Source organism: Prionailurus viverrinus, chromosome D4 (assembly GCF_022837055.1).
Source record: "Prionailurus viverrinus isolate Anna chromosome D4, UM_Priviv_1.0, whole genome shotgun sequence".
Lineage (NCBI taxonomy): Eukaryota > Metazoa > Chordata > Mammalia > Carnivora > Felidae > Prionailurus > Prionailurus viverrinus.
The window spans coordinates 53,973,615-54,000,000 of NC_062573.1; the positions used below are offsets into that span (position 1 = coordinate 53,973,615).

Below are 26,386 nucleotides of genomic sequence, written 5' to 3' on the forward strand. Positions count from 1 at the left end.
AGAGAAGAAATTAAAAAAATATATGAAAACAAACAAAAATGAAACACAACAAGCCAAACACTTTGGGATGCAGCGAAGGCAGTCCTGAGAGGAAAATACATTGCAATCCAGGCCTATCTCAAGAAACAAGAAAAATCCCAAATACAAAATCTAACAGCACACCTAAAGGAAATAGGAGCAGAACAGCAAAGACAGCCTAAATCCAGCAGAAGAAGAGAAATAATAAAGATCAGAGCAGAAGTAAAAAATATAGAATCGAAAAAAACTGTAAAGCAGATCAATGAAACCAAGAGTTGGTTTTTTGAAAAAATAAACAAAATTGACAAACCTCTAGCCAGGCTTCTGAAAAAGAAAAGGGAGATGACCCAAATAGATAAAACCATGAATGAAAATGGAATTATTACAACCAATCCCTCAGAGATACAAACAATTATCAGGGAATACTATGAAAAATTATATGCCAACAAACTGGACAACCTGGAAGAAATGGACAAATTCCTAAACACCCACACTCTTCCAAAACTCAATCATGAGGAAATAGAAAGCTTGAAAAGACCCATAACCAGTGAAGAAATTGAATCAGTCATCAAAAATCTCCCAACAAGTAAGAGTCCAGGACCAGATGGCTTCCCAGGGGAGTTCTACCAGACGTTTTAAGCAGAGATAATACCTATCCTTCTCAAGCTATTCCAAGAAATAGAAAGGGAAGGAAACCTTCCAGACTCATTCTTTGAAGCCAGTATTACTTTGATTCCTAAACCAGACAGAGACCCAGTAAAAAAAGAGAACCACAGGCCAATATCCCTGATGAATATGGATGCAAAATTCTCAATAAGATACCAGCAAATCGAATTCAACAGCATATAAAAAGAATTATTCACCATGATCAAGTGGGATTCATTCCTGGGATGCAGGGCTAGTTCACCATTTGCAAATCAATGAATATGATACATCACATTAATGAAAGAAAAGATAAGAACCATATGATCCTGTCAATCGATGAAGAGAAGGCCTTTGACAAAATTCAGCAACCTTTCTTAATAAAAACCCTCGAGAAAGTAGGGATAGAAGGAACATACTTCAACATCATAAAAGCCATTTATGAAAAGCCCACAGCTAACATCATCCTCAATGGGGAAAAACTGAGAGCTTTTTCCCTGAGATCAGGAACACGACAAGGATGTCCACTCTCACTGCTGTTGTTTGACATAGTGTTGGAAGTTCTAGTATCAGCAATCAGACAACAAAAGGAAATCAAAGGCATCAAAATTGGCAAAGATGAAGTCAAGCTTTCGCTTTTTGCAGATGACATATTATACATGGAAAATCTGATAGACTCCACCAGAAGTCTGCTAGAACTGATACATGAATTTTACAAAGTTGCAAGATACAAAATCAATGTATAGAAGTCAGTTGCATTCTTATACACTAATAATGAAGCAACAGAAAGACAAATAAAGAAACTGATCCCATTCACAATTGCACCAGGAAGCATAAAATACCTAGGAGTAAATCTAACCAAAGATGTAAAGGATCTGTATGCTGAAAACTATAGAAAGCTTATGAAGGAAATTGAAGAACATATAAAGACATGGAAAAACATTCCGTGCTCATGGATTGGGAGAATAAATATTGTCAAAATGTCAATACTACCCAAAGCTATCTACACATTCAATGCAATCCCAATCAAATTTGTACCAGCATTCTTCTCAAAACTAGAACAAGCAGTCCTAAAATTCATATGGAACCACCAAAGGCCCCGAATAGCCAAAGTAATTTTGAAGAAGAAGACCAAAGCAGGAGGCATCACAATCCCAGACTTTAACCTCTACTACGAAGCTGTAATCATCAAGACAACATGGTATTGGCACAAAAACAGACACAGAGACCAATGGAATAGAATAGAAACCCCAGAACTAGACCCACAAACATATGGCCAACTAATCTTTGACAAGCAGGAAAGAACATCCAATGGAAAAAAGACAGTCTCTTTAACAAATGGTGCTGGGAGAACTGGACAGCAACATGCAGAAGGTTGAAACTAGACCACTTTCTCACACCATTCACCAAAATAAACTCAAAATGGATAAAGGACCTGAATGTGAGACAGGAAACCATCAAAACCCTAGAGGAGAAAGCAGGAAAAGACCTCTCTGACCTCAGTCGTAGCAATTTCTTACTTGACACATCCCCAAAGTCAAAGGAATTAAAAGTAAAAATGAACTACTGGGACCTCATGAAGATAAAAACCTTCTGCACAGCAAAGGAAACAACCAACAAGACTAAAAGGCAACCAATGGAATGAGAAAAGATATTTGCAAATGACATATCGGACAAAAGGCTAGTATCCAAAATCTATAAAGAGCTCACCAAACTCCACACCCGAAAAACAAATAACCCAGTGAAGAAATGGGCAGATAACATGAACAGACACTTCTCTAAAGAAGACATCCGGATGGCCAACAGGCACATGAAAAGATGCTCAACGTCGCTCCTCATCAGGGAAATACAAATCAAAACCACACTCAGGATATCACCTCACGCCAGTCAGAGTGGCCAAAATGAACAAATCAGGAGACGTTAGATGCTGGAGAGGATATGGAGAAACGGGAACCCTCTTGCACTGTTGGTGGGAATGCAAATTGGTGCAGCCGCTCTGGAAAACAGTGTGGAGGTTCCTCAAAGAATTAAAAATAAACCTACCCTATGACCCAGCAATAGGACTGCTAGGAATTTACCCAGGGGGTACAGGAGGACTGGTGCATAGGGGCACTTGTACCCCAATGTTTATAGCAGCACTCTCAACAATAGCCAAATTCTGCATAAAGCCTAAATGTCCGTCAACTGATGAATGGATAAAGAAATTGAGGTTTATATACATAATGGAGTACTACGTGGCAATGATAAAGAATGAAATATGGCCCTTTGTGGCAACAGGGATGGGACTGGAGAGTGTTATGCTAAGTGATATAAGCCATACAGAGAAAGACAGATACCATATGGTTTCACTCTTATGTGGATCCTGAGAAACTTAACAGAAACCCATGGGGGAGGGGAAGGGAAACAAAAAAAGAGGTTAGAGTGGAAGAGAGCCAAAGCATAAGAGACTGTTAAAAACTGAGAACAAACTGAGGGTTGATGGGGGGTGGGAGGGAGGGGAGGGTGGGTGATGGGTATTGAGAAGGGCACCTTTTGGGATGAGCACTGGGTGTTGTATGGAAACCAATTTGACAATAGACTTCATATATTGAAAAAAATAAAAACTAAAAATAAAACAACCAGACATTAAAAATAAACAAACAAACAAACAAACAAACAAATAAATAAATAAATAAAAAGATTTGAGAATCTGGTTGAACTCCAAAAAAAAAAAAAAAAAAAAAAACTATTGTGAATTTTTTAAATAACATAACATACATTGAACCTTTAATTTTCAAATTCCTAGAAATACGAGAAAAAGTGGACAGGCCTTCTGTTTGTTTCCCTCAACTCTAAATGTCTCCCTGTTATGGTTTTTTGCTCTGAGCTTGGTCCCTTCAAGTTGACCAATGAGGTTTGTATTAGTAGTACAGTCCTGCATTCACTTGACTGGCCCTTTTTACTCTTCGTTCAGATGTTTCGGATTAGTACATGAATGGAGATCAGAATATAGATAAACTAAATAGAAGTGCTTGAAACATTGGCATCTTTGGGGCCCCTGGGTGGCTCAGTTGGTTGGGCGGCCGACTTCGGCTCAGGTCATGATCTCGTGGTCTGTGAGTTCGAGCCCCGCGTCGGGCTCTGTGCTGTCAGCTAGGAGCCTGGAGTCTGTTTCAGATTCTCTGTCTCCCTCTCTCTGACCCTCCCCCGTTCATGCTCTGTCTCTCTCTGTCTCAAAAATAAATAAACGTTAAAAAAAATTAAAAAAAAAAAAGAAACATTGGCATCTACTTTAGATGATTACATGGCTTGACTCAAGAGTTAATAATAGCATCTTCCTTCTTTTGGAATGATTAAAAAAAGTTGGCTTGATATCCTAAGTTAACATTAGAGTGTTGTTTTTTGTTGTTGTTTTTTTGTTTTGATTTTTTAAATTAATATACCATTTGAGTAATTTTATACTCTATTTAAATAATTTTCTTTGGGGGGGGCTATTTCTCATTTATTTTGTTTTACTTCATCTTTTCTCTCAAAGTTTGTATTGTTTTCTCATATGCCCCTTCTTACAAGGTAAATATTCACATATGTTTTTACTTATGTCTACATAGATCTAAAGTCTATGACTCTTGAAAAGTGTACATACCCATCACATTTGTTGTTATGTAATAGGATAAACAAAGATACTACTCTATGAGAAAAGTAACCTAAAGAATTTGTCAAGAGAGTACTTGATATACAGACGCAGCATAGAAAAGTATTCCACAAGATATAATGAGTAAAATACATGTACAACACATCAGAGTTTCTAAAGGAAGTTATTTCATCACGCAGAGCCCCTTAAATATGGTAATTCCCATTCTCCTCTCACTGTAACTTCTTCCCTGGGTCATCTCACCCGTGCATATGATTCCAACTTTTACTTGCATATGACTGACATTCAAAAGTGTATTTCAAATCTTGAGCTTTCCTATATCTTCCTTTGCCTCTTATATTTGGTAGCATCCATCCCTGCTCAGCCACCTGCTGTTCACCAAAGAACTAAGAAACTAGACTTGAGACATACTTTTACCACAGTTCCCCTTAAATAAAATGAATACTCCTAAACCTGTGGAACATTCTTTCATTGTGTAGCTAATTCATCTGTTCCTTTCTCTTTCCAGGAGTTGCATCCAAACAACTTGCATTAAAGGGAATACGGCAACTTTCTAACTGTTCTTGCTCTTTGTCCCCCACCACTAATCTCCCTCGACAAAGATTGTGTTTTGGAATGTGAACTGTTTCCTCTTACTTTCTCTGTTAAAAATGACTCAGCTCTGTGCTACCTGCCAAGTGAAGTCTACAACCCTCCCAGGTTCTCACTGTTGGAACCAGCTGACCATCCCTGCATCATGCTTCAACATGCTTTGCCACATGGTATTCCTAAATCTATCCCCAAACAAATGCACCCAAGCAGTAGCCACGCTCACCCTGAATCTACCACCTATTTAATCTCTGTACATTGATCATTTTCCTGTCCCTCAAAGGCTCTGAGTACATTCCTGTTCATCAAAATTCTATTCATGCTGTTAGGCTGGCTTCTGTGATCCCCAGCAAAATCCATTACTCACTCATTTGTGCTCCCTTAACAATTTATTCTTTCACATATTCCCTTCCATTTACATGCGTGTTTCCACCATTATATTTTAAGATTTTTGAGAAACTGCTCTTGGAGCCCTCAAGTGTCAAACACTGTTTCATGTGGTGAATCTGAGAGGTGTCCCACACATATTTGCTACATTGAACAAAAGGTGCCTGCCACCTAATGTTTGCTAAATGTGAATATAATTTTCTAAAGATAATTTAAGAATGTGCTTTATATAAAAAACATGTGAGTGTGTTGCATGTCTTCAGTAGATATATTCATTCAACTTTATTGTGGAATGAATATTTTAATTGAAGTGATTTACCTTCAATAAAAATAAAATACTAAAGTCACTTTATCCCTTCCTAACATCTCTTCTTTCTTAATTTCTTTCTTTGAGTTAGTGTTCATCAAGTCAAAGGTTTTACGCCATACTCTCATAAGCTCACTTTGATGAGTTTGGATTTGGTTTATGGTAACTGCAGGTAACTTGAATATTTCTCATAGACTGTTGTGGACAATATAGACTCATTTGTTTGGATGTCTTTTGACATGTTGGACATCATCTCTTTTGGTCATATTTTTTGAAAGATTGGATTTATAGTGTTTGTTTCCATCTATTATAACCTTGCTTCAAAGAGATATAAGTTTAATTTACAGAAGAATGTTCCCTGTGATGAGATAAAATGTGGTGGTTTTGGAGCAGTACGTTTGGAACACACAGCCCACACTAGGGGGCTTCTGTGTCTGTGCTTGAAGTAAACAATAGTTTAGCTCTAAGTCCCTGAAGAGCTCTGTTGTGATAAAGAACAGCCCTATGCACAGTATCTCTAATAGAAATAATTCAGTTCTTCAGAAAAATCACAACTAGTCCTGAGACTGAATCCAGGGGGAAAATATTTCTCCCACAGTTCTTCAGAAAAAAAGACACTGTCATGTTGTAAAGAGCATCCTCTGCATCTATACATGTTTAACTCTCTCCACCTTCATAGGACCTACTGCTTCTTCAGGTTCCTCAGTGTAACCTGGGGAATTATACCTAAAGACAAGCCAGTAAAACTTGTTTACTAGCAAACAACAGAAAATAGTCTTGGTATTCCAGTCTCTGATCCTCTAGCTAATCAAAGGATCATGTTTATGTTATGTGAAGGAATGGGTGAGCTTGCATTATTTCAGCTAATTATCCATACTTACTGCTTCACTAGCCAAGTTGTGATAGGTTTTATCCATCAGTTTGAAGTTGAGATCCCTGGTAAGTATAGGTTAAAGCAAAACCGTGTGTTTGGTTAAGGAGAGTTTTAAATTTCGACAACGATCTGTGTTAAGGGCATGTTTGCACATTTCCTTAAGAAAACTAAGGACCATAGGGGCTCCTGAGTGGCCCAGTTCGTTAAGCCTCTGAGTTTGTCTCAAGTCATGATCTCACAGTTCATGAATTTGAGCCCTGCATCAAGCTCTGTGCTGACAGCTCGGAGCCTGGAGCCTGCTTCACGTTCTGAGTCTCCCTGTCTCTCTGCCCCTCCCCTGCTTGTGCTCTGTCTTTCTCTCAAAAATAAATAAACATTGGGTCACCTGGGTGGCTCAGTCGGTTGGGTGTCCAACTCGGGCTCAAGTCATGATCTCACAGTTTGTGGGTTCGAGCCCCACATCGGGCTCTGTGTTGACAGCTCACAGAGCCTGGATCCTGCTTCACGTTCTGTGTCTCCTTCTCTCTCTTTCCCTTCCCTGCTCACACCATCTCTCTCTCAAAACTAAATAAACATTAAAAAATAAAAAATAAACAAAATAAATAAACATTAAAGAAATAAATTTTTTAAAAAAGGAGCATAGATCTGTGTGCTTGGATAGGGCAGCACCCTCTACATGGAGGAGGTCCAGGTGAGCATCCATAATTTCAGCTTGAGTTTGCATGAAATAGGTCAGATTTCCTCTCAAACAGGATTGTTAAGAAATTAAGTATGTATGTCATCAAGTATGAATATAATAATGAGAACCTGGAAAACTATTAAGAGGTTAAAAGTAAGAATCCATCTCATTCATTACATTTAAAACAAAAGGCAGTGAGAACATTTAACTGTGATTGATCAGTTGTAATACATGAACTTTGGTAACAGAATGAGGTAACGTCTTTATAGATTCTGTCATTGAAAACAGTTAAACACTTCAGACCATCTACCAAAAAGCATGGCTTTGACTTTAGTTGATCTGCATAGCTATTTTCAGAAAATCAGTGATAAAATCTATTATAGTTGACTCTGTTCTAGGATCTAGTATTATATATTTTATCGGAGTGGTCTAGTTCCTCTCAGAATTATCTCATGTTCTATAATTTATGAATAATTTTAGTGAGACATTTTCTATTTAATACCTACCTTTTGATGAGTAACCCAAAAGGAAATAGTTCTTCTCATTACCGTAGTGGGGTCCTGGAGTAGCTGGTACCCCTGATGAAATCCACCGTGGGATGAACAGAATAACTAAAAGTTAAATGATCAGAAATGTGTCACTGTGTGTCTGAACAAACAGTAGTCTCCTTGACATGGGGTGGAATATAAGTATTAAGATAAATATTGTCCTCCCTGCCAGGAAATGCATTCAAAATATGAAGAAAGAAATTATGTCTAGGAATGAAAGAGGAGAAAGGGTGAACCAATTTAGCCTTACACCTTCTACAACTTTTTTACTTACAACTGAGGAGATAAGTATTTCAAAACTAATATATTATAGCTAGAATATTCCTAAATCTCTATATTATGATGATGATGATGATGATTATTATTATTATTATTAAAATCTCTATCATATTAAAACACACCAGGAAAACTGACATCCTAGGAAGTTTTGTTTTATTTTGTTTTGTTTTGTTTTCCTAGAACCCTACTTGCCATGTTTTAGGAAAGTAGCTTAGGCTTTAGGAGGAGGGCATATACCTAAGAGTCACTTGAAAATTACCAGGGAAGAAGGGAGGGAGGAAGGGGGGAAACGAGGGGGAGAATGGGGATGAGGCTGGAGAGATTGGCTTTATTGTGTGACTTAGCTGCATTAGCCAAGAAGCAGATCTGTCATGATTCAAACAACTGAATTCATATGATGTACCCAATAGCTTTTCAGTCAATGGAAGTCTATGGGCCTTCATATCCAGTTCATCAGCATTGGGGAGGAGAAGATGGTCATGGTGGTGGGGGGCTGGGGGTTGGGGGGATATGATAGCCATTAGAAAAAACTAAATTGGAAGTGTCTTTTTCCCACTGGGTAAACATTCTTGATTATATTTTATGTTTTTCTGAGTTAATTCCTCAGAAACTATAGAGTGTGCCCATTTGATTATAATTGGCCCATGAAACCTGTCATGTATATTTTACAAAGCTGTATGGCATATTATTTTATCTTTGTAACAATAAACACTTAAATAGCTTTAGTTATTTTAGGGATCAGTGACTGAAATACAAGTTCTTACTTCCTTTAGTGAATGCAGATTATTTACTCAGCAGTCTCATAGCCATCATCATTGAGCAATTGAAGCAGCATTAATCTTGCCGTAAACATAAAAACCATCCACTTGTGCTGTGGGAAGAACAGAGGTATATGTGGGCTTTCTATGCCAGTGAATTCAAGGCTGAGATGACTTTTTCACTTGTCAAGTTGCTGTCACTTTGTTAAGAATTAGAGATTGTATGTTTTCTAAATTTGTAACAATATGTCACTCTATTGTAACTAAATGCAAATGAACAACTCTGGGTTGTTTTCAGGATGTTAAGGAAAAGGTTTATTGTATTGCTACTGAGTATCTTGTCATTGGAAACTTGTACCTATTTAATTGGCATGTAGCATATTAAAATGTAACAGCCATGACTTACCTTTAAGGAAATTCGAAATGGCTTGTCTTCATAGGAGTGTAACTCAGATTATTTTCTCTCTTATTCAGGAGGCCACTCACTGTGATACTTTGATACTTACTGAATTTCTTCTCTGGCTAGAGAGAAAATACCCTGACATACCCAGCTGTCTTCAGATTGAAGGAATTAGCTGTTGGTGGGGAGAATTGATGCAAATCCATGGGTATCTCCATACCATTCTAGACCAGTGCCCAGGAATTACCTGACACATCCGCAGTGAGAATACTGAGCTCATTTGGTATAGGTAGAGCCAGTCTGTTCTGCCTTCACTCTGAGACAAAGCACAAAAGGAAGCAAAGGGTATATTTACCAGCCCCCTCTGCCAGTTCTTGAAAGTAAATATGGATCAGTATTCATTTGCAGATAATTTGTGCTTGGTGCTGTGCTCCATTCTGGGGCAGCTACGCTGGTGAGGAAAAGACAGACTCCAGCCTGCAGGGGTACACATCATCTATTACATAGGTGCCTCGGATAGGTGACTTTATTCCCTAACGGGAGGACATCCTAGCAATATATTATTGAATCCATCACGTTTGTAGACAAGCATTCCTGATAATTCTCCCTGATTCCCCATCTTCAAAATACCACTGAGCCATGTAAAATTGACCTTCCAATTATTCTCAACTATCACAATATCCACACATATCAAGTCACCACAATGTACACTTTAAATATCGTACAATTTTATTTGTCCATTACATGACAAATAAACGCATCAGTTAGGTATTGTCAATCAAGCTGAAAAAAAAAATCTCAAATCTCTTCACTTCCCATCTCCCCCACCACTTACTTGGTATAAGTTTGCCCTTATCTCACCTAATTGGCCTTCCTACATACTTTCTTCTTTGTCCCTGTCCAGTGCATTTTTTACACTGTAGTTCAAAGGATATTTTTCATATGGAAATTGGATATGCAGCTTACCCTCCTAACACACAAGTACGTAGTCACTTAAGTGCCCACACACTTCCTCTATCACTAAAACTTTCCTTTACCTTCTATATGTTTTTAGAAAAAAGACCACAGTTCTTCATGTAATTCCCTCGGGGTTGCCTAAAACACTTTTTGTCATTTGCTGAGCTTAACCTAGTACTGAAGAAGAGCCTTTGAATTTTATATATGGAGGACTGGTACCTCTTCTGGCAGCAGAGGATATGGGTTTTATTCATGTAATTTTTGGTGACGATTTTCGTCATTGTTGGTAGTTTTTCTTCTATCTGTTATTTTCTAAATGTCTGACTTCCTGTTAAGTAGCACATTAATATTATTAATATATCAAAAGGTACTGAATAAATTTCTATCCTATGTTTACATTTAAATGTGGTATTGTTTTACTTAGTAAGTTTATGTAAAGAGGGAGGAATATTCAAAAATTTAAAAAAATTATACTTATAAATTGATTTGGGTAGTTTCTATACATCGGTAACTTGTGATTCCAAAGACTTAAGAAAAAGTCTCATAAACTGACAAATATAAACTAGTCCCATTTGGTAATTCTTTGGTGTTAAATTGAAGCTCACTTTTGGCATATAAACAGAAAATTATTTGCATATAGGGGAAATTATCCTCCATAGATATATAACACATTCTTAAAACATAGGTTACCTTAAAGGTTTCTTTGTGTGGTCATGTAGTTTTCATTCTTTGCAGTGAAACATTTTATATATAATATTTGATTTAAGATTTGATCTTTTTATTTTCCAAGGTATTCCCTGAAGAAAACTGCCTTTACCTGTTTTCTCAATCTATCTTCTCCCTTCAAATAGAGCAAATACCTTCCACAGTTTGCCTTTAAAACTATGAGCAATGCTACTGAGGAGTAAAATAGTGAAATGTTCTCTTCCAAAAAACTTAGACATATCTGAATCACTTTATTTCTGTGTTTGGTGCTATTGCCCACTTCTCTCAATGATTAAAGACCCCAGAATGGCAAGTTTTTGTTTTGTTTTGTTTTGTTTTGTTTTGTTTTGTTTTGTTTTGTTTTTTTACTGTGTTGTAGATCTAGGGGAAGAACTGTGAAGAGCTGAGGGGAGGTAAATTTCTCTGAAAATATTTCAAAAGTCTGGCTTGAGAAACGACACTTGGAGTTCTGAGACACCGGGATGTTAAGTGGATGCTCTTTTGGTTAGAAGGAAGCAGAGTTCACCTTCTATCTTAACCTTTCTCAGATGATTTCAGAGAAAATTAATAAAGGCCTATCCACTTCACATTTTTACTTCTGTAAAGAAAATCTGACAAATTTTTTACAGTATTGATATCTCTGCATTTTCTTGTCATGAACTTGCCTTGCTCTGGAATTATCACTCAAATTTGTTCACTGTTCAGCATTGATAATTGAATTTTGTAAGTCTTAATTTTATAGGAATTTATGTATTTCCAGTCCTAATGATTTTCTGGTATTATCATCATTGGTATAAAATTGGTAACAGCTGGAATGTCAGTTACCTAGTTTTTGTGTTCAACCTCTTGAATGTGTATTTAGGAAGATTCTTCAGAGTTGGGACAAAAGTATTTGAGTACATGCAGCTATTCAGAAGCCCTGGGAGTAACTCTAGTACAACTGAGATGTTAATGAGATAATTTAAAGATTTGTAAAATTTCATTTATTTATGATAATATGATAATTTACTTTTATATAATTTTAGAATTTTGAAACAATCCCAGTCTTAGTAAAAAAAACCAACTGGATATTACAATACAAAGAACTTTTCCTATATTTGAGATTAAATTAATGACAGCATCCTTATCACCCTCAAATATCTGTGTGTCTCCAAACAAGGGCATTCTCCTACTTGACTACAATGCAACCATCAGAACCAGGAGGTAAATATTGATGCAGCATGCCCATGCAGCCTTCACATTACATTTTGGCAGTTCTCCCATCTGGGAGTTACCACGTGTCCTCTGCAAATTGCTCTGATTGTCGTCAAAGACTCCAGTTCAGAATTACACTTTGCCCTTAATCATCAATCTGAAAGAGTTACTCAAGTTTTCATGTGACATTCCTGATCTTGATAGCTTTGAAGATAACAAATTTGTTATCTCATAAAATGTTCTCATTTGGGGTTTGCTGATGCTTGCTTTGATCATATTTAGATTATGAATCTTTGGCAATAATACTGTCTTAGTTCAAGCTGCTATAACCAAATGCCATAAACTGGGTGGCATATAATCCGAAATTTATTTCTCATAGTTCTGGAGGCTGGGAAGTCCAAGGTCAAGTTGCTGGCAGTTTGGTGTCTTGTTGGAGCCCACTTTCTGGTTCACAGAGGGCCATCTTTTGAATATGTGTCCTCAGGTGGAAGTGGCAAGGGCTCTCACTGGCATCTCTTTCACGAGACCACTAATCCCATTCATAAGGGTTCCATCCTCATGAGCTAATCACTTCCCACAAGTCACACCTGCAAATACCATCACATTGGGCGTTAGGATTAAAAATGAATGGGGGGGGGCAGGGCAGGGGATACAAACATTTAATCTATAACAAATATCATGGAAGTGATATTATGTTTTTCTCAACACATGATTTTGATCTGTTTCATTATCTGTGTCAACTTCATTCTCTTAAGGTTGTTTTTGTGAGTCTTCTCAATTTTAAAGTTACTCTCCTTTCTATTCAATAAATGCCAGTGAAGGGTTACCTTGGGAGTATGCAAATATGTAATTCCTCCTGAAACTTTTCTATTTATTCATTTATATCAGTATGGACTCATGTCTTTTTATTTTATTCAATATATTATAATTTGTATATGTACTTTGATGTTCAAATTGTCCCACATTGGTCTAGTGAGAGCCCCATCAAGCTGGCATCTTTGCCTTTTCAACATGTCTTTGTCATTCTTTGAGCACTTACGTACATAACGGATATTTTAAGTATGGCTTGTACTTTTTTCTTCTCCCAGTACTGAATGTAATCAGTGATTTCTTCAAGGAGCTCTGCTTCCTTTCACTAGACAGTCATATTTAGAGAATCCGATGCAAGCTCTAGATGCTGTGTGTGGCCATTGCTATTAGGTATTGCTGCTTCTCGCCTCTCTGGACTCACATAGATAGAGAAGATGTGTTTAGTAAGTGTATATAAGGAGTGAATGTATGTGTGCATGCACACTCATTTACAATTGTATTCATTTTTATATCAGTGTGTATGTTTTTAAAAACATGAGTTCACACCAATGCCTTCACTGCCAGTCCACACATAGCTTATTCTCGTTTTCCTTTTTATACAATTGATAGCTTAAAATTTTTATTTACAGTTACATTCACCACAGTACAGTGGAACATCCAGGGTTAATCTTTTTTGGGGCATTATTTGATTTGAGCTCATTAGAATTTTTGACTTTTACAAAGCTGGCAATTAATGGAGGCAGGAGCCAAACCCAGATCCCTTTCCATGTTTATTATTTCTGTCTTTGTGTCTCTCTTTCTAAAAACACAGTAATTAAAATATTATACTTCAGCTTCATTGTGCATTTTTGCCTTTCTTTTCTTAAAAAAACTGATATTATGACTTATATAGAAATTTATGTAAAAATGTTATTTATTTTATCATTCAAACTATGGCAAAAACTTTTGATCATGACACCAGCTTATTATTAAAAATAATAGAAAGCAGTGAGATTTGTGAAAGTAGATGGGCATTAGATTTTGTTATTTTGATGAGACTTGCACTCCAGGGAAGGGAATAAAAGCATCATCCTGATTCCTAAATATTTGTTTAAACATCCAAGAATTAATAATGTTTTTAAGTAGGAGAGGATACTTCTATATCCCCATGAATGCCTCTAATTTTGGATCACAAAAAGTGTGATCATTTGCTAAACCCAAACACAAATAACTAATAACTTAAAGCCACGTGACATTGCAGATACCACATTTATACAAATAATATAAACCAACTGGGTTTGTGTTCTGCTATGTAGACTATTGCTTTGTGATTTGTAGGATAATTGCATGCATTACTTCTAAATAAGTTTGCTTTATCTCTGCCAAGAATGCCTTACAACATCCTCAACATGTGAAGAATATTTCAGAAAATGGAGCTTTGCTCTGAGATGCTCTGTGGGTATTTGGTTAGTATGCTGAATATTTAGTAGCTGCTAATAAAGCTCCTGTCAGCTGATCAGTGTCCAATTTTCTATTCTTTCATGGCATCATTCTATCAGAAATCTTTGGAGATTCTAGTGCCCTGTAAGCGCCCTTAAGAGATACCTAAATCCACTCTGAAATAAAAGCTTCTCTGATTGATTTAATAGCTTTATTAAGACAAGCATACCATCTGTACATAATAACTTGCAAAGAGGATCTTGGACTAAATATTCATCATATCTTGTTCATAATTACTTTTGGAGGCCAGATCTTATATTTATTAAATATTCCATTTGGTTATCATTTATTAACTGGCAGTTTTGTCCTACTTTAGATAACTTCTTTCTTAGAGTAGCCTTTAACTTATAATTAGAAACTACTTTATTTATATAATTTTTTTCAATTTCATTCATATGAATATCATTTTGATAATGGCCCAGGAGTCCAACTTTGCTGGAAAACGTTGATTTAGCTTTTACTTCTTTTCTTTGGAGTTTTCTGTTTTCAGTCCCTTATTCAATACACTTGCAGGAAGATTGATTTTGAATAATACAGTCATGATGTCAAAACAGTACAAATTATACCCTGCTGCATCTGGAATGGTGAAAATAAAAGCTTTATTTACACTGTTTTCTTTAAGAAAAGAATAATAAATGTTTTTTCTCCGTTTTCAGGGACTGTATTCTGGAAAGAAATGGTTCTTGTTTGTAGCCTGATACCATGGTTTATTCTGAAAGATAATGACTTGAAAACTCATTTGCTGTTCAACAAAGTAGCAAATACTCTAACCAGTAACCCTCCAGGTGCTAGCCAGAGACCCTGATCTGTCTCCTCTCCCAGACAAAGATATTTGGGGTGGTCATTATTGGCTCCCATCTTACAGGGAGACCTCTGTGTGGCCTAAGGTCATAGAGTTGATATGTTGGGTCTACTGATGTCTAGTGTCCTGTCTTTTGGCATCTGCTCGGAACCAAAGTTCTAACATTTATAACCCTTCTTAGATAATTAAATAGAAATTACAGAAGGGTTAACAACATGGGCACAGTCCTGAATTTGAGCTCTCTAGAGAAAATTATTTGATATTTATCATCCTTTTCACACTCTTCCATTTCTCCTGCACATTTGATTGGCTAGCATACATGGCAAATATTTGTCTCTATCTGGAAGCAATGCTAAACCAATGAGAAGCCAATTAATATATATCAAAAGATTTTTAAATGTAGAACTGTTTTTAAAATTATCATTACATTCCATGGAACTTTAGTCCTTTCTGCTTGAAAAAAAAATTAAAAATAAGCAAGTATTCAAATCATTTTTGTTGTGCCTTCCATTATAGGTTGACTTTGATAAAGAGTTCTATCACTGTTTTTGATGAATATTCAATGAACACCTATTGGCATAGAAGAAGCATGCTGAAGTACAAATATGCCAAATCTAGAGTTAAAAGCTTTTCTTTTATTTTTGCTCTATGTGTGATCTGGAACAAGTAATTTTGCTGAGTCTTTGTTTTGTGTCTACAGAAGATTGTAATTATGATACCACCTTTGCCTATCTCAGGGAACCTTAATAGGGCTCGGATGGTTTCAGTGTTTTCTGTCATTCACAGCAAAGCTTTTCTGTCTCAAATATTTAGAGCTATTGTTTTAGTTCATTTTGGGGAACATCATATGACAATATAGATTTGTTTTATTTCTGCTGTTGATTAATCAAAGAACATAAAGCCTTGTTCAAAGGGAGAAATGAGGGCTTTTATGAACTTTGAAAAAGTTACTTGATTGCAGATATTGCTTTCTAAATTCACTTGCATGTCAGGGTGCCTCTGTGGCTCAGTCGGTTAAGCCTCTGCCTTGGGTGCAGGCCATGATCTTGTGGTTTGTGGGTTTGAGCCCTGCGTTGGGGTCAGTGCTGACAACTCAGAGCCTGGAGCCTTCTTTGGATTCTGTGTCTTCCTCTCTCTCTGCCCCTGCCCTGCTCTCACTCTGTCTCTCTCTCTCAAAAATAAAATAAACATAAAAAATAAATAAAGTCACTTGCATGTTTAGATAATCCTTGTGGGTTTTTTTTGTTATGATTTGCATAGAATATTCCCCATTTACAATTTATTGCTGCAGCTTTTGTTATATCAAGACTTGGAGTCACATGCCTCTGTTCTGTAAATCTATCATAGGATCTTGGGATTGAGTAAGTGTAGATATGCTAATATTTTACAAAATGCCAGACACCAGTGCCAGGCAGTGCTAGCCACATTTATTGCATTATCTCATTCAGTCCTCCCATCTATGAGCTGGGTACTATTCTCACTCCCAAAGAACCTAATTATTCCGCAGATTTAATTAAATCACAACAATATAAAGGTTCTCTAGATTACTTCATACCCAGTGCCTGGCCCACAATTGGCACAACAGAGGCATTTAATAAATATCTATAGAATGAATTATACCATCTATTGCCTGCTCAGTAGATTCTTCAAACTGATAGTTCAAAAGCTCTTTTTTCTTTTAATTTAATGCAGTTTTCATAAATAGGAAAATATTTTGTTATGTGACCACCTGACCACCACCATATTTCAACTTTTCAAGAGAATTTTCACTTTTTCCTAAGTATAAAAACATACTTTGTGTGGCACAGATTAGTACTGTTTCTTTAACAGGTGGAGATGCCTTGCAATATATTTAAAGGGTCTACCACTAAGAAAATATTCCAAATATGATCCATCTAACATTTGGCCTTTCTTTTGTTAATGAAATCTTTCCTTAATCCCTTCATACTTCAAAACAAAAACAAAACTTTAGAGCTTGTAGAAGATTACACTGTGAGCACACTTAAAATTTAAGATACATAGCCATTGAGAAATCTTTGCTCTTGTGAGTGAACCATGACCTGAGTGATTGCCCCAACATACAACTGAGTGATTCACTTGGGTTTTACCATTTGCTTGAACATCAATAATTTCATTTTTCTAAAGATGACATAACAGAGTTTTGGTACCATATTCTGTGGGTTCTTTTGAGTTTCATTGTGTTTACATGTATTTTTTTTTTTTTGTTATGTGATTGGCATTTTGACTTGAAGGAACTTGCAAGTAGTGTATGAAGAGAGCCTTTCTATAGAATTAGATAGCAGGAACTGAAATGTGTGTTCCCAGTGCAGTAACTGCACCAAATTATAAAAGGAACCAAGCATGACTTGTGCATCTTAACCAACGAAGATTGTTTGCTAATGAAATAAAATTTATGACTATAAAAATAGCCCTTAAAGACTATTTTTGTGAGTCTGGAAGCCTCATACTACTTAAGACACCGTAAAAAATAGAAGTTATAAGAAAGTTGTATGTCTCTTAGATGTAGAACCAAATTGCAGAGGCCAAGCATATAGCCACAAAACAAAGAATGATTTACTGTTTAAATGAATGATATGAAATAAACCCGATAGGAATTCAGAGATGCCACATGAGTGAGTGCTGAGATGTTTGTCGAGATTCCCTAAACGTATGTACTTGCAAATATTTCTTGTACACTGTCTTGGTTACAAAGGAAATATCACAAAGCCCTGCCCTCCATGAGCTTATGAGTTCAAGCTTACTCATTGACTTATTAAGGGATTGATTGATAACACCAGTTGAGAGATTTTTTAAAAGGAGCCACTACGAATTGTTTGGTACTCAGAAAAGTGATTCAGGAGGTTGAGTTCTCTAAGAAAAAAAAAATCTGCTTGTCTCTTACTAAAGTTTCTGATTTTGCTTTATTACACTACCTTTCTCATCAAAACCTGTACATCATCCATAATATTTAAATGATTGAGTGTACTTGCCAAATCTCTTAATACTGCTTTTGTAAAGGCATATTGTTGATGTAATTGATGTGATAAATTGGAAATGTAGCACCACGGCAAATAGTCTTTCACTGAAAACTTCTTTAATCAATTGGGACCAGAGTCAAAACACCTGTATGTTTGCATTCATTCATGTCCCAGCAAGAATAGGCAAGAAGAACTGCTTTGGCCACCTTGGATGGAGGCTATGGCTTTAGCAGGCAATTTAATTGTGTGGTTTCCTAACAAATACAAGAGGTTCAGTGTTTGTGGAATTAGAGCACAACTAAAAAAATCATTAAAATTATTTATGTATGAACAATGAAAGTAGTTTAACTGAGCAAACTATGCAAAAGCTTGTATCTGATCGTTCACAGATACCTAAAGCATGACTCCTTACAAAACCATGTCAGACTATTTCCCTATACATTCCTTTTAAGTCCTGGGTATGTCAGGGGTTATTAACACAAGTTTTGGAGAAATGGGAAGTTAACTCTAAACAGCGCTGATGTTCATGTTTCCCTTTCCTTAATGGAACTATAAGTTTCATATTCGCATATTTCATTATGATACCAAACGGATTCAACGAATATGCTACATTTCCAGGTCTATTATAGCTGCCATTCCAAACAAAATATGTCTAACTTCTATGATTCACTAAGCACAAGTATGTAGTAATCTGCCCTTTAATGCCCTCTCAAAATGACAGACCAAATGGCTTTGTGAAGGTCAAGTCTGATTTAAATTGTTGATGAATTAGTAGCTAATTCTGCATGATTGAATATTAATATGGAACAGTGATAAGTAAGGCACTTTAAAGCTTAATGAACACATTAATGAATAGGACAAAATGTTTTTCTTTTTACCTCATGTAAAAGTTTAAAGCTGCTAACATATTGACGATTTGTTAATTTTTGATAGCTGCTTTTTTTTTTCTGTAAAAGTTTATGTGGATAAGATATAAAGGATATTGATTTTCCCCCAAGTTCCTGGTACTACACATTTGATGAGCTGTCAAAGTTGATGTTATCAAATGGCCAAAGCAATTTTATATAAATCACTAATAAATGTAGAAGGTAAAAAGAAAGCAATTAACATCTTCTAAACTACACCCACTGAGATAAGCATTCCAATTAGAAATTTCATTATTTCTACAGTTCGTTTTATGTTGAATACTGAGTTTTATTGCCAAATACCTGACAGTCAAATTGGAAACAAGCCACAACTGTCAACATATAAGAGCTCTGGCTATTTGAATCTGTTACATTGTGATGTTTCTCATGAAAAATTAATGAAGAAAGTACATTCAAAAGAGATTCTGTGCAAAGGTGGGGGATGGATAGAATTTAATTACCCTTATTAAAAATAGGAAAGGAGCACTCTTTACATCCTCTGTCCGATTAGTATGCAAGAAAGATTATCTTTGTTGTGCACTTGTGTATATGAAAAGGGGACTCTGGAGTGTTCTTCATGAGCCAAGAAGGAAAAGAAAGGTCATGCAAATGTATTAGACTGCTTTTGATAGGGCACAAGTCAATTTTGTCAGCTCTCCCTAAGGTGAGGATTTCATTTCTTATAAATGGTTATTAATTCTAGATTTCTTTAGTAAGAGCCTTCAGTAAGTGGCTCAACAATCTTAAGTCTTTGACACTTGCCACTTGATACTGAATAGTGGTGTGGTTCTTCAGAGATGAACATGTAGAAGAAAAGTAATGGCTAGTGGGTCAATGTTAATGCATGCTAATGTAACTAGTATTTAAATGCCTGGGGGTAGATACAATGCCCTGAGAAATAGAGAAACAGCTCAGGAATCTCAAGGTGAGTTTTTATGAACCTAAGTTCATAGTGTTAAATATGGAAAAGATAACAAAATCTAAGAGCTTTTTAAGAAACTCATTTCTAGGTAACTAAGCCAGTGTAGTTGACTTTGGAGCACTCCAGGTAAAATGCTTTGAAGCATTTTGGGTCACTAGACACCAAGCGAGATGTTTCATATGATGTGTGTAATACAATGCCTATTGATCTATCTGCTTTTTTTTCAAGTAATATTAGAACAATGCTATAGGTAGAAATATATCATATTGACGAAACTTAAAGTCACAAAGAACAGACTGATGAAATTCATTTGGAGTACATTATCGAAATTAGCCTAATTTGCAAAATGCTCTATTCCATTTGTAATTTTTAACTTTCCCTTGGAGCTCCGAAAAACCATCTTGAAATTTCATCCTTAACTATTGTTTCTGGCTTTTGTCCTCTAAAGGCCTTCTGCTTGGCTGATGATGTGTGAGCATTCACATAAACAGGATGTATTCCTGCTTCCTCGAAAGAATCTTTCAACCTAAGTAAAATGTAACTCATCGTAGTGAGTTGTTATAACTTTTTTTGTCTCCAGCTGTAACTAGCTGGTGGGACAGGTAAATATTCTCTAGTGAATTTAAATGTCAAGCCCAACTTGCCTTAGCAACGTCTATTGGTCTTTCATAATCTTCCTGCAGAAGAGCTAGGGTCCATACCTGCCTGTTCTGTTTGCCTCCCCAGTTTCTCTTATAACAATCTGGACTTGTTGAGAGAAACCTTCCCCTTATTGGGTGCTTTATTCTTTGATAATAGTTTGACATTTGTTCACTAATCACATTCAAAATCTCTCTCTGTAGTCCTGAACTATTTCTCTGATCAAGTCTCTACCAGAAGTAGTTTCCTACTATATATAGTAGAAAAACATATTTCTTTCTTTTCTTTTCTTTTCTTTTCTTTTCTTTTCTTTTCTTTTCTTTTGTCTTCTTTTCTTTTCCCTTTCCTTTTCTTTTCTTTTTTTAACCACTAGTTTATATTCTTATTTAGGCTTGGGAATCATTGGAGGTTCTCTGAAAAGTCTGATAATACAGACTAGTTTGATGACAAGGGATTTGGATATAAATGAGATCTGGAGGAACTCACAGTGTAGGGAGATAAACTCATAATAATAAATACAAGAAAATGGATTTTAGTTATTCACTGCTACAATAGCTCTGAGGAGGAAAATATTACATATATTTGAGAGGGTTTTTATTATAAAGAAGGTGATTTTGGCTGCATGGCTTTCCAGAGACCCAGAGTACTTATTGTACATGATTTGTCTAGAAAATGGTAAGAGTTACAGTGTGAACAGAAGAAACTTTGCTATGGGGGATATCATCCATGAGAGATTGAGAAAAATGGGGCCTGATTTAAAAGGATTTTGCTAGCTAAATTTAGGAGACTGAATTTATCATGTAATGATAGAAGGGAGGCAGTAGAGGACACATATATTTGACTGACAACACAGCAGAAGCATCAAAATAGAGCCTTTTTCCTAGAAATTATAATGCAGACTTCAGCAATACTCATAGGATCATACCATAAATTGCAGGTGACATCCTAGGAGAAGTGAGATGCCCTATTTGATGATTTCTAACTTTTTTTCTCACTGGTGTTTGTGCTTTTGAGTAATTTTGGAATTGATGGCTCATGAAAATTAATCAAAGATCATGAGGGACAGTTGATTAAATTAATCCCAGACCCAGTGAGAACTCAAACTATTTTATAGTGGTTTTCAAACAAACTGCTAAGTTCTAATTTGGATAATAATCACATATATAACTAAAATTCCTTCAAATTAAAAATTTCTTCAAGATAGAATATACCTTTCTAATGCTGGCTGGAAGAACTGGTAATGTAAGTTATTAATGTGGATCATCATGCTTGGGGGATTTAAGAGGAATTTAACTTATCAAGATCCAAGATCTGGGACAATTTTGATATAGGATAGGGAGAAGTGAACTTTGGATGAGTTGAGGATTCAAAATTTAGGAATTTGAACTCTTAATGACTGAAAATGGTATAGGCCTTTGGAATGGAGGAAAATGTTTTCTTACTCTGAGGAATATACACTTTTGTGTTGCTTTTTCTGAGTTTCTTTTCTTCTTTTGTAAGGGAGTCTTTTTCAGATAATTTTCAGATTAATGGAAACTCTCTACAAAGAAATTCATTCAAAAAAAAAAGAGAGAGAGAAAAAAAGAAAAAGAAATTCATTCAGGTTGAAGTTGACCCTTATGAAAAAATACAGAGTTTTACTTAAAAATCACAAGAGAAACAGCAGATTAGAAATGAGGTAACTTAATCCAGCTAATCTGCTTATTCCCCAGATGCTCTCCAAAAGAGCTCTACTGGACCCCATCGTTTTTCCTCAACAGAAAGTTCCCTAAGTGCTTATACTTGTGATGTTCCCATCTTTCTGGCCAATTCCACTTGTTCTTAATGCCCATTTCAGAGTCTCATTTGAAGCTGACCTCACTGACCTCCTCCAGCACACATTCTATAATTTCTTCTTCCCCCACGATCCTAGAGCTAGATGTGGTTTTTCATCATGTTCTTTATCACATGTATCTGAGCTCTTTGTTAGAGTATTGGTCTCTTACATAGACTGTGCATTCTTCTGGCCAGGAACAACATTGTGACTGTATCCTAATCTAATAATGCAATGCTGCCTGGTTTGTGTTAGCTTCTCAACAAATGCCAAATAAGGCAAGGGGAAAGATTAATGGACAATAGCTCTTGAATTTTGGGCATCTGACTTATTGGCATGTTTGTATCACCTTTTGTCTTTCAGAGGATCAAATTCCCAGGGGCTTCCCTACCATTGACATGGGCCCACAGTTGAAGGTGGTTGAGCGTACACGCACTGCCACCATGCTTTGTGCAGCCAGTGGGAATCCGGATCCAGAAATAACTTGGTTTAAAGATTTCCTGCCCGTCGACACAAGCAACAACAATGGCCGTATTAAGCAATTACGATCAGGTAGGGTCTTGTTACTGTTTCCACTAACTCTTAGAGAATTTTTTTTTTAGCTTTCTCTCTCTTTATTTTTATTTTAATTTGATTTGATTTAATTTTAATTTTTAGGTATTGATTTTTCTCCCTCTTCTCTTTCTCTGTTATTTAATGTGTTGTCCATGTTTGTGATGTCATAGCCTGTTTCAGAGTCTGTCTTTCTCTCTGTGTGTTTTGCAGCTTCTGTTTAATCCACATTGCTCACTGCTGTGACTGTATTTTTGATGATTTTTTTTAATTTACTGCTTTTCTGCAGTATTTGATGGATCCATTTTCTCCTCTTTCTTTCTTCTCTCTCTGTTTTCTTTTGAAACAAATTTATTTCAACATTGGACTTCATTCAGAACTTGCAAGGAGCTCCAATGGTTGTATCCATTAAAAACCAAAATATTCATATTAAACACCAAAATGATTCAATTTTATTAAAGTGTGTTTTCTCTGTCTCTTATGCATTTGAACTCATCAAAGTACCAAAGTTTAGTTAAGTTTGGTCACATCTGCTTTCTTTTCACTAATACATAAATGACAGAAATGTTATCTCATGAGTAACCAGATGTATTTTTTTGAAAGTCCTTTACCAAATACCAGTGCAAGGAGGGGATTTTTATTAATATTATTATTATATTCTTGTGAGTGAGCATTTTCTACACATAAGCCACAGTAGTGTGCGCCCACACTAAAGAGTTTTGAACCCTCCAGTGACTGGATCTACAGAAGTCTGCTTTTGGTGTAGACTCCAGCTTTTGCTGCTTCCTCCTCTTTCCCCTGGCTGCCCTTTTCTCCCTCTCCCACCCCCATCCCAAGTTCATCCCTTTGCTCTCTTTAGATTAAAGATAGAGATAATTCTAAATTTCTTAAGTTTTAGAGCCTGTCCCTAGGCAATTTCACCGGGACATGTAGTAATAAGCTGTTTACTTTGACGTTGGGAGTTATATTGATATAGAATTCTAAGTTGTTTAACTGCCTGTCTTCCCAGAATTCTCAGCTTTTGACCTGTCCTGTGATGTTAAAGCGTCTTGTTAACTGCCTTTTTTGCTTGTTGTCAGCAGAATTGTGTAGATTAGCATTCTGTTATTGTAAATAAAGAATTAATTATTCACATGTAACATAGATGATTTAGTATATAAAGCTTTAACTCTGAAAAATTTGTACCAAATTATAAGGAATATAATAATATTTTTATGCTGTCTTTCTTCTCTCCGTATTTAAATCTCCAGAATCTATTGGTAAGTGCTTAGTTCTGAAGCGCACTTCACCCTCACTAATTTCCATATCCAAAATATTATTATTATTATTATTATTATTATTTTATTAATAAAATGCATGGCATGCATTTTACTAACTGTCAGTGTAGACACCAGATCTCGGTAGTGGCGCGCACACGCACACGTCCACAGATCCGTTATTGTAAGAACACTGTGTACAAAAATAAAATAATACACAAGTTATATCACACAAATGTAGCATAGTGAGTAGCATAAGATATTCAATCAACAGTGTTTGTTTCCAGTTAGTCATTAGTATTTCCTATAACAGTATATATATATGCGTACCTATATATATACTTAAACAGATTAGCCAGGATTTTTCCTAAACTATGTCTTTAAAAAGTATCGTTTAGTTTTTTGGGTTTTTTTTTAAGAATATGAGGCATATAAGATATAATTCTAATCCTATATGACCCCAGACCTATGAACTCAGTTGTTTCTCTGAGAAAAGCAATGCTGCCTATTGTGGTCTTTGCCCTCTGTGGTATAATGCAACTTGCTTTTATAATCTAATAATACTATCTAATATATTCCTGTTTTACCAGTATAGTAATTCAAGTTTCTTTTAAGACCTTATTTAATTCTGTAAATCTAATTTAATTCTTCTCCCCAGCCCTAGCCTCCTCCTTCTCGTACTAATGCTTCTTCTTTCTAATCTTATTTGCATTCATATTATCCACCCAGGTGGTACACCAATAAGAGGTAAGAGTGCTGAACTAACGTTCACAGAATGATCTTGCTCATTCTTTCTGTCCTGTCATCACTCCCATCTTTGTCTTGTTTTCAAACTCATTCCAATAATATGTCCATCAACTTTATTTTTCCCCTTTGTACTGTTTGGTTATGATCAGTGACTCTCATATTGTGAGTTTTCCTTTTCTTTTTATTTTCTCTTTGTTTTGTTCATTTCTTTATTTATGGAGATGATTATTTAAGTTGTGATATGCTTCAAAGAAAGCATATCCAGGTCTTTAGACCACAGACCAGTCACAGCGTACCATCTGTCCCTCTTTTTTTCCTTTTCTTCTTCTTCCTTTTTCCTTTTTTTCTTTTTTTTTCTTCTTTTTCCTTTTTTTTTGTCCAACCGGAGAAAAAAAAAGATCATTTTTTTCTTCCTTAGCTGTTCTTGTTCTGGACCAAAGCCAAGATGGTCTGGAGAACAGTGGCAGACATGCAGAAGACAGCCTGGAACATCTGCTTTTTGTCTTTATCTTTCAAAAGGTTTTTGCTTTTGTTCTTCAATTCTTTTTTCTCTTACTGTCTTAAAAGTCAAAGAATGACTCCCCTTTCCACCTGATCCCACTCGCCTACAACCTGACAGCAATGCTTTTTTCCCCCCACTTCTTTTTTTCTTGGATTACTCGCTTCTGGATTTTTGGGTCTTCTGTCCTTCAGGCTATGGAAACAAAAGGTGCTCCGTATTCTTGGTGGTATGTGATATTGCTGGTTTGTCATACTTTGACTCAGTGTGCATTTCTTTTAGAATTCTTGTTTTGGATTTTTCTTGGGGTTTTGTGACACCACACTGCTAATCCCACTGGTGGATTTTGATGGGTGTCTTAGGGGATCCGTCTCGAGGTCCTCAAGCAGTGGCTGGTTGGTTCTTCCTTGCTGGCGTAGGCCGTGCTTTTTAACTTTTTTAAAACCTTCTAATTCAACTGCTCTTTGTTTTTCAGCAAATGTAATAAATGATTGTAAGTCGTGGCAAACTGTCTTTCTTTTCTTAAAAATCTGCATGTCTTAAGGGAGTTTTGTTTCTTTAAGTAATATTTTCATGATATATAATGACTAATTTTAATTTTTTGCTTTGTGCAGCCTTTTTGTACTCGCTGCGTATTTTTGCCTTTCTTCAGCAGAAGACTTTCTTGAAAACCCGGCCTGGTTTTTTTTGAGCATACCTATCTTTTGCGCCACTTTTGGTACCCAAATGGAACAAAACAAAACCACACCAAAAATTAATCTTTTGTTTGATTTAAAAGCCATACTTCCTTGAAGCAGCCTCACCCATCTTCATTTTATTAGTCTAGGAAATGAGAGTATTAATTATGACTAGAAGTCTTGCTTGGGAAAAGAGATAATTGTTTTCTTATGCTAGCATTGATGATGTAAAAAAGAAATAATCTCTATATGTTTTTCTCATCGCATCATTTTCTGTCTGTGCACCTTAGCGAGAGATTGAATCGACGTTGAGCGGACCTTCGCTTTGCGGGGCTTTTCA

General features: G+C 36.0%; 1 protein-coding gene across 13 annotated transcripts in view; it reads left to right on the forward strand.

Moving 5' to 3' along the window:
- The window catches only part of PTPRD (protein tyrosine phosphatase receptor type D), a 534,534-nt gene that overhangs the window by 300,365 nt on the left and 207,783 nt on the right, over positions 1-26,386 (forward strand). For all 13 annotated transcript variants that reach the window (XM_047830543.1, XM_047830548.1, XM_047830545.1 and 10 more), the window contains exon 5: positions 22,679-22,867. In XM_047830543.1, coding sequence (XP_047686499.1) covers positions 22,679-22,867 — 189 coding nt within the window. The remainder of the gene's footprint in view (positions 1-22,678; positions 22,868-26,386) is intronic.